The sequence below is a fragment of the Papaver somniferum genome, unplaced genomic scaffold (assembly GCF_003573695.1).
Source record: "Papaver somniferum cultivar HN1 unplaced genomic scaffold, ASM357369v1 unplaced-scaffold_119, whole genome shotgun sequence".
Taxonomy (NCBI): Eukaryota; Viridiplantae; Streptophyta; class Magnoliopsida; order Ranunculales; family Papaveraceae; genus Papaver; species Papaver somniferum.
Window position 1 is genome coordinate 2,288,302 of NW_020620936.1, and position 9,217 is coordinate 2,297,518.

At 36.6% G+C, this 9,217-nt stretch overlaps 1 protein-coding gene across 3 annotated transcripts; it reads left to right on the forward strand.

Annotated features, from left to right (window-relative positions):
- The first annotated feature begins 5,042 nt into the window (after nucleotides 1–5,042).
- On the forward strand, nucleotides 5,043–8,946 carry LOC113330864. Of its 3 annotated transcripts, XR_003350551.1 has the most exons (5): nucleotides 5,043–6,056; nucleotides 7,634–7,662; nucleotides 7,777–7,937; nucleotides 8,289–8,359; nucleotides 8,676–8,946. XR_003350551.1 is itself a non-coding variant. In XM_026577662.1 (4 exons), the coding sequence occupies exons 1-4, from the start codon at nucleotides 7,174–7,176 to the stop codon at nucleotides 8,293–8,295; spliced, it is 315 nt and encodes a 104-aa protein (XP_026433447.1). In that variant the 5' UTR covers nucleotides 6,079–7,173; the 3' UTR covers nucleotides 8,296–8,668. The 3 variants fall into 3 exon arrangements, 1 of the variants encoding a protein (XP_026433447.1); XR_003350550.1 differs by lacking the exon at nucleotides 5,043–6,056 and having other exon boundaries at nucleotides 6,079–7,662; XM_026577662.1 differs by lacking the exons at nucleotides 5,043–6,056; nucleotides 8,676–8,946 and adding an exon at nucleotides 6,079–7,386 and having other exon boundaries at nucleotides 7,872–7,937; nucleotides 8,289–8,668.
- Nucleotides 8,947–9,217: the final 271 nt, after the last annotated feature.

The following is a 9,217-nucleotide window of genomic DNA, read 5'->3' on the forward strand; positions in this document are numbered from 1 at the left end:
AGAGTTAATATCATGTCTTCTCTTCGCCTGAGCTATTGCCTAAAATCATGAATTTGGTGAATTAAATTTGCAATTGTACCTATGCAAATAAGTCTATCTTTGGCAAAGATAGAAGATGCAATTGTGGTAGGCATATATTTGAATATGGGAACCACAATAATTCTCGGGTTTAAGAACCTGATGAACACCGTACCACCGGAAGTGGAAAAATACGGCACAGTAGCATAAAAAATGGTCTGAATAAGCCATCTTTGAGCCTGGAAGAGCTCTGCTATTGTTGTGACATAAAAGACACGGTACGTGCATTTGAAATGTTGTTCATTGTTGTTGATCTCTATCGGTCGTCTTGGAAGGACTGGTACTGATATTGATATAATGTCTATGGTCACGAAATTCATTTACAGTTTACTGTTAATTTTACATGGCTATGTAAATTCTTAAAATTATTCCAGCTGGACAGTAAACGAGAGACAAAACCTGATCAGTTATCTCTCCTGGGATGCATGTTATTATTGTTTTCTGCACCCAGTTGCTCCCTTGATAGGTAGAATAGTGCGGAACTGAAGGTTCTGTTGATGAGACATTCGCGCTTGAGGATCATGGGGATAATCGTCGACGACATTGGTTAAATCCAATTGTGTCTCATCTAAATTATCACACCGAGAAATGCCTGAGTTGTTGGAGATTACTCTGTTGCTAGATTTAGCGAGAGTACGCTTGATTGATTCGGCATATATCAAAGTCCTTGCAAGGCTTGCCATGTAATCACAACGATTGTTTCGTCTGGAAATATGCTTAGAAGCATAGACGAAAACCTCTTGTACGAGGCATGCCAATCTAATAAGGTAACGTCCGTATTCTCTTTGAGTGATGAGTTGATAACTCCTGACGAGGAGTATATCCATAAAAGTTGCGTAGATATCGCATGGTGAAGAATATTCGCATACTGAAATCTGGTACCAATAGATAAAAATATCCTCATGCTCTTGAGAATGATGTAAGATCGTTAACTAGCTGATTATGAACTGGTTGTCGATAATGTTCAGAGTAGCTACTGAAATTGTTGTGGATAGATACCCCCCTTTGCAAAGGAATTATCGACAGATTTTATGAATTGGAAAGTATGTACTTTAGTCCATATTGTGTTTTTTTATTCCTTGGACGCTTTGAGACTTTGGTCTTAGCATTGTTTACAAATTGGATGCTTATATAAAAGCGTAGTGAGAGAACTAATTGAGGTCGCTTGTTATGCAGCGCCATCCCTTGAAAGTAAGTTTCCACAGACACTAACCAGGTTGATGGAAGTATGGTCTGGTAGTCATAAATGACTCGACATATCACCTAGGTAATGATTGTGTATTTATATTCATATAGATTCTAAAATGAAACTCTTGCTTGTCATCCGTTGATGTTGTATCATCCTAGTGATGCTTTGGGGCATTGATGGTGAGTATATTTGATGTTCTTGTACATTTTGAACCTATTACTCATGAAACCATTGTCATATTTTCTATTTGAGACATTCTATGTTCCACTGCATATATGCTACTACAACAAGATTTGCAAATTTGATGAGAAAGTCTTCCCATCGTTTGGGGGAGGAAAGGCTGTCGCCTGAAAAATGGCGTGAAGTATCCTGGTTTGCACAAAGATGAACCATGATGTATCTCATCTGGATGTTTTCAGTAATGAAAAACATGCCGAAGATTCGATATCTTCAGAAATTGCAAGTCCAAGTTGCTTCCTTGAGAAGTTGTGAGTGTAGTAGCAAGTGTGTCACATAAAACACACCTTCAGCGTGGATGACTAGTTGAGTTAAAATATTCTGCTCCTCTTAAAAGGAAAGAATCAATCACAATGATTGAAAGATAGTTCTCTGAAAGAGACTATCAAAGGAAGATCTAATTTCTCTGAGTATAGTTCTCATAATAAGAGAATGTCTCTGCAAAGGCTGTGAAACCTCAAAATGAGAGGATTTCCGTAAGGCATGCATGCAATAGAGAAATTTGCGATCGTAATCAAATGATTGTTGATGACATAGTCAAAGTATCCACCGATGCTCCCATAGGTGTTGTTGGTTTTAAACCACTCTCTATGCGAATGTCATCAAAGATATGACTGATTAAACTAGGAGAGATCGAAGCAGAATAACAGTTTCTCGTAAAAACGCATAAGTTTGATATTGTAGCCCGAACATTCAAAAATGTGTGCTACTCTTAGCCGCAGGTGGGTGTTTGCAGTTCCGACATCTGATACCCCTTGTGGACGAAAGTGGTCAATCGTCTGAGTGGATGCTTATATTATCCAGGGATATGTGAACCATCTTATATGCCCATATACGGTGCATTTACTAGATTTGGCTTATGCAACATCTACTTGATTGGAACTCCTAAAGAGGTCTCCAAATCACAAAAATGCTTAAAGCAGGAGTTCGAGATAAAATTCTCGGTAAAACAAGATCTCAATATGTTGGTTGAGTATTGTAGCTGGAAGTCCTTTGATTTCGTCAACATGAATGGTTTAGACATGTTTAAATGGACAACCAACATAATTGCAGTCATTCGATCTCTTATTTTTAAGATTGATCGGTTTACATCTAAACAAAGGAGATGTATCACTCTGTGGTTTGTATTACACGAAAGATGTGTAAATAGTACGTCGGCTGAAATATGCCTGATATTGGGTTTGTAAACTTGGTTCTGCCTAGCACCAATATCAAGAGGTTGGTCCGAAGAAAACTCCTCCATCTTCGTGGTACCATTAAGCTTGATCTTTTGCATGAAAGATCGCTAAGTGTGTTTCCCACATAGAAAAGTTAATCGGACTGTTTAAGTTTTTGATTTTTGGCAGGTTTGTTAAAGTAGCTGAACAATCTCCTAGTTAGACTCTGATAGTAGAGGATACTTGTGATTCCTCCGACCGGTCACGGTTGTCCAGACGAAACTAGTGGTGAATAAATGATTTTACTATCAGAAGATCATTAAGAAATTGCACAAAGGAAGATCAGACCAAGTTTTCTACTAAAGGAGGCTGGAACTACTGAAGGCATTAGAAGATGGTTCGTGATCTTTATGCAATACTATCAAACAGAATAATTAACTGAGGCAGCTACTCAACAGGGGAGTAAATCCACAGAAGACTATGGATATTGGGTATGTTGGACATTACGTCGTGTACTCTTTTTCCTTAGTCGAGGTTTTGTCCCACTGGGTTTTCCTTGTCAAGGTTTTAATGAGGCATGCGAGTCTACTGCTATCTGCAGTTCGATGTGTTGTACTCTTTTTCCTTCGTTCTGGTTTTTATCCCTCTGGGTTTTTCCGGGCAAGGTTTTAACGAGGCAACATCTGCGGGTTTATCATTGTTCTGAGAACTCATGTTTTCCTGCGCTCAGGTTTTATCCCTCTGGGTTTTCCTGGCGAGATTTTTAATGAGATAACAACTTAGGACGGTGATCATCATCTAAAGAGATGTGTATCCATAGAATTTTTGACGGAATCAGTGATCGGATTATCACACTTTACTCTAAACTCAGGTTTTTACCACAGACAGTTTTTCCTGATAAGCTCTACATGAAACAAGCTGCATCGACAATATTGTTGTGAGCTTCCAGCATTCAGGTTTTGTCTTAAATGATTTTCCTGAAGCAGCTTTGACAAGGGGAGAAATTTTTTAACGGCCATCATCTCAAAGCTCCAACAGTTGTACACTTTTCCCTTCGACCAATTTTTTTTTATCCCATCGGATTTTTCTGGCAAGGTTTTAACGAGACGATGCTGAGAATGGTGGCATCCAAGAGGGAGTGTTACAAATGTGACGTACTTAGAGATGGATGCTCACCATTATGTGGGGCCCACATCTTATTTATACCATCAACAAATAAGGTATACAACTGTCATCTATATATGCATAATCATCTGCATGGGGTGATGTTTATCCCCTGATTTGTTACTCTATAAATACCCCACTAGGGTCTCGGTTAAGAACTAAGAAGAAAATGAATAATAAAACTCTTTTTTCTCCCGTTTGAGAAGTTCATTCAATACCTTGTTTATTTGCGTTAATTAATGTTTATTCACAATAAGTTGGTGATATAAAACATCTTATATAGTAACATGAAAACTTAGTAATCAGTAAGTTTTGGATCGATTGGGTTACATCCTAACTCAGTGAACATGTAAAAGATTCCTAATTTAAGAGACAAGAATATAATTTTGCTTTAAAATAGAAAAAAGTCAAAAATATAAATTTTCCATTTAAATATGGATTTCCGTTTTAAGTGCGGATCTTATTCTGAGGTTCCCGTTAAATTTTGTATTTCCTTCAAATATATATGATGATTATAATTTCCGTTTTAAGATCTTATGCCAAATTTTCTATATTTTCAATTTTTGACTTATTTGTTTTACTGTGTTTTGCTTGCAGCTTTCACGGTTGTCCCTGATATGGAAGGAAACCTAATCTTTGTTCAAAGTATTTTAGTTTGCAGGGTAGTCTTTAATTCGTCTGAGCATATTCCTTATTTTCTCTGTGAGTTGAATAACTTTAGTCTTCATTTGATTGCTTGATTTCAGCAAAGCTCTTGCTTTTTCAGTTTTTGTGTGATTCACTGGTGATGTCAAAGCTCTGGGTTGTGTCTGTTACTTTTTTGTCAATTTAGTTTACTTCGTTTTGTTGTTGCAATTCAATGATTAGATTAAGGTTGCACACGAACCGAGCCGGATCGACGGACCGTCCCGAAATCTGTGGAACCGTACCCCTTTTTGTATCGAACCGAGGAAGGGGTACAGGTACCGGTCCAGAAAATAGGAACCGGGGTTAAGGAGGTACTGGTACACGGTTTTATATAGGTCCCGTACCGTCCCGAACCGAATGTGCCGATTAATAATAGCCTTTAGATCTAGGGGTATTGAACTAATAATAGCCATTGGATTTAGGGATGATATATATAGAACATAAGGCTAGGGTTTCTCATTATTTATTTATTTAATTTTTTTCCCGTCTTCTCTTCTCTCTGAGAATGAGAAGAACTCTATTAGATTTAAACAAGCTGAAAGATTAAAACAAGCTGAAGACTAATTTAAAAGATCGATTTGCTGCTGTTGAAATTGGTGATAACTGGATGGATTAAAGGATGTGTATGAATCAATCAATACCTATCTGTTGCTGTTAAAATTGGCGATAACTGGATGGATTAAAGGATGTGTATGAATCAATCAAGGTTCATGAAGAGTTGGGTTTGTTATAAATTTGAAGGAATAAATTGAAATTGATAATAGATTGATCTGCTTTTGCTGCCGTTTGCGTTGAACAATAGAGAACAAGGGCTTTAGAAATGTACATAAAATCCATCACAGCCAGCACCACTAACATCTATCACCGCTACCCCACAAATCAATAAAGTAATATCCATCTCCATAAACAAATTACAGATCAAATTATCACAAAGCTATAGAATGTCACCAAATATTTACTGAACATAAAATCAAACAGAAGCCCAATTGTTAAATCTTTCACCTTTCGATTTTTTTTTATCTGGAACCGAGACTAGTACCAGAACTGTACCTGGTACCGCACGTACACCGAATGATACCGGAACCGAGATACAGGGTATAGGTACCGGTCCAAAATTTTGGAACCGAGGTTAGGGAGGTACAGGTACTCGGCCACGGCAAGAACCGAGCCGAACCGTACCATGTACACCCTTAGATTTGATCATATTTTGCATTCAAGGCTAAAATCATATTATTTTGTAGGTATCTCAAAAATAAAGTCTATTGGCAATCCGTCTTTTTTCGGATCGAAAATTGCTGGGGGGGACCTGGGGTTTTGTTCTTTGGTAAATAACTGCGGGTCTTATTGATGAATAAACAAGTTAAAAACAACCATTGCATATGTACTTCTTCCTGCTGGATAATGTCTTTTCTTGCAATTATAATTATTCTTATATAGTTTTTTTTTAGGTAAAACAATGTTTATTCACCTATTTTTGTTGTTGTTATTGCTCTGGCTGATGTCGTGCGAAATCCATTAGAAGTAGTCGGTGTCTGTCGATTTAGGTAAGTGATCTGATATCGCCTCTATTAGTGTATCTGCATTTTGATTTATAAGTATATTTAAGCTGTGAAGAGTTTCATTATTATAAAACTTTGGGAATTATAAAACTTTGGGAAATTGGATGATGATATTTCGCATTGCTATACGAATACTTTTATTTTTAATTGGTTCGTTTATGTGATGGTTGTCTTTGCTTATATTCATATTCTAGGGTCGGACCATGGCTGCAGATGTTAAACATTGCCGACTGCATCAGAAATTTAGTAATCAATTTTGTCTATGAACATTAACAAATATAACTAAAGATAACTGCACTCGAGATAGTATGTTCCAAATTGGTTTCCTGGGAATTTGATCTCTACCTGTCAAACATTAGCGTTCGATCTAAAAACACATGAATGACAACTATATCATGACCTATATTTCTGTTGATGATTTTCCTATGAAAATTACCTACTAACATTTGGAATTTCATCGGATGAACTATTCTAATTGAAAGTTTGGGCTTGATCTTAATAGATGGAAATGTAAGTATTTATTATAGAGTGTAAAAGTGGATTTCTCTTTCTCTTTCTGTTTAAATAAGAATTACATTTGAGAATATTTCAAGAGAATTCTATAGCTGATAATAATATCAAGTGAGCATCTGGGCACCTGATGTACATAAAGGTAAGATTTGTCTACACAACATGTTCATTTACGTAGTTCACAAGAGTTTTGTTAACCATGAATGCTAAGTGGTTTTGTTTACGCGGGTCATTTACAATGAACGTGGTTTTATTTACATGCACATAAAAGTAAAGTCGATTGGAAATATCCGTCGTTTTGATAACCATGACTTGAAATATACAATGATTCTCTGTAGTTTTGTTAAAAAAATTTTTTTGGTGGTTTTGTTTGTTTTGCGCAATGTTGGCTTGGCGTACAAAGGCTTTACTGGATTTGTTCATTTTGTAGATCTGTATTTAGTTGAGTTGAAGTGGAAAGTAGAGTCTACTACTATTGTACATGTTTATGGACGCTTTAGTCTTTGACATGGCGACTTATTAAATATAAATGCTCATTTTGGGACATCTTTTACATTGTTAAAAATGTGCAACTATTTATTGGCAAGCAGTGATGCATCCACTGATTCCACTTGCTAATCCTTTGAAAGAAAAGCATTCGTCACTTTTTTATGTTGAGGAGATCAGCAAACTATGCAACAGATCAAGGAGACTTAACCAGTGTACAGCTTTTTTAGAGTTGCATATTGAGCAAGGTCCATTAATTGCTAGAACGAAGTGTGACTATTTTTCTACTGTAGGATCTGTGGAAGCGTCTAATATAAGGGTAGGTTCAGAATGCAGTTTGGTTTTGAAGTTTTAATTTCGTCTTGCATAATCTGTTTGTATTCATATATTGATAGTTCTGACCTCATTGTGAGAATGACGATCTCTTCCAATCAGGAGAGCAGGTGTAGTAAACATGATCTCACATTAGTATATCTTCCCAGCTATATGTCATGCCGTTCTATCTTTTTTTCTCTCCATGTTGCATCTGTCCGGCGAAAGCTGACCTTTTCTTTGCCAATTTTCAGTTTTCAGTGGTTGATCAATCGTTTTATGTGTAAGTTGTCATCTTTTCGTTTCGTTACGTTTAATTTAATGTGTCGTGTTTCGTTATCTCTGATAACTGACTTTGTAACCGTGCTTTTGGTTTCCAATTGGTTGTGTTTTTCAGCTGGTTTGACATGAAGAGGCTTAGGTACTTTTTGGTTTTTTTATCAGCCTAATTTTTGATTGGTGTTGGTTGGTACTGGTGACGGTGGTGTATAGGACTGTGCTAACGGAGGAAATCCCAAGTGTTTTCAATGGCCCTGATCATGCATTGGTTTGGAAAAGGTAGAGCTCGGTTTAAATCTATGGATGTCTTTCATTCTTTTTATCTATGTGTTTTATTGTTTTACGTGGTTGTGGCTCATTTTGGCTAGATAGACAGTGAGTTTGGCTTTGACTTTTAGAATTTAATGGTTTTGGTGATGTGTTTTTTTTATGGTTTTGATACTTTTTGTTGAATTTTGGGTATGATTTGAAGAGTTAACTCTGGTTATGCGTTGAATTTAGGGATAAATGTTTAAATTTTTTCCCCCGTACTTCTAATTGTATATTGAAATGGCTAATGGGATATAACGTTCAAGTTTTCTTTGGTTCTTTGGTTTTGATTGTCTGTTTCTCGGTTTTTCTTTGAAGCAGGAGTTGATGGTAATGGAATTTATGCAGGATTGACGAGTTCAGGCGAGGTTTACATGATATTTCTTATTTAGGTATTTCATTGTCAGTTATCGAAATGCATTTAACTCACCTAGAGTTCACTCTAGCGACGACTCTCAGCGTATATGCATAAAAATATTTGGTAATGGAGAATATTAGCTTGCCAAGTTATAAACTCCGTGTTTGTTCATTGTTTCCGTGCATCCATGATGTAAAAGTGATTTCTTATACACTGATTTTTGGTGCTTTTTTATTAGTGAGTTTGAGACTCGGGTTCATTTTGGTTTCTGTAAACTTGAGTTTGAAATTTTAGACTTGGGTTTTGTGTGTATGTATTAATGTTTCAGCATTATCTCCAATGCCCTGCAGATGATGGTGCAATTGCCATGGCTCGAGCTTAACAATGATATGGATTATATTTCTTTTGCATTAACTACAATGCCTTGCAGACTGGAGAGCTAATCCATATTTCCTACACACACCTGTCCCGTTTGGCTTCAGGTTGTTTTACAGTTGTTTTTCAGTACCCAACTTCGTGGTACTGCCTCCGGTTATTTAGGGAACATTGATTCTGTCTGGTGCGATGTCAGATTGGAGCTGGATTAATGTTTGAATTAATATATGTTCTTTGTTTTTACAAGTTGATTTTTTTTTCTTTTTTAACGTGGAATTTGCTGTGTTCAAATGGTTACCAAAAACAAATCTAGCCTGGCTACCCAAGTGACATACATGATTTCCGCATATAAGTATGCACCGAGATGTTTGTGGTGTTGGATTGATATGTTTCCGTCCTCGGACGGTCATTTGAGGTTATTTTGTGTATTTATGGGTGCCAGGATCTTCTGAATCTTCTGGGATTGGGAACGGGAAAAATATATCCATATTTTTGTTAACAAATCTAGAAACTGTTA

Bases quoted from the DNA above. Each gene is read 5' to 3' on its own strand.
- LOC113330864 (XM_026577662.1), top strand. From the start codon at position 7,174: ATGCATCCACTGATTCCACTTGCTAATCCTTTGAAAGAAAAGCATTCG. The intron at 7,387-7,633 runs GTAGGTTCAGAA...GCCAATTTTCAG, and splicing joins TGGAAGCGTCTAATATAAGG to TTTTCAGTGGTTGATCAATC. The intron at 7,663-7,871 runs GTAAGTTGTCAT...GGTGGTGTATAG, and splicing joins GTTGATCAATCGTTTTATGT to GACTGTGCTAACGGAGGAAA.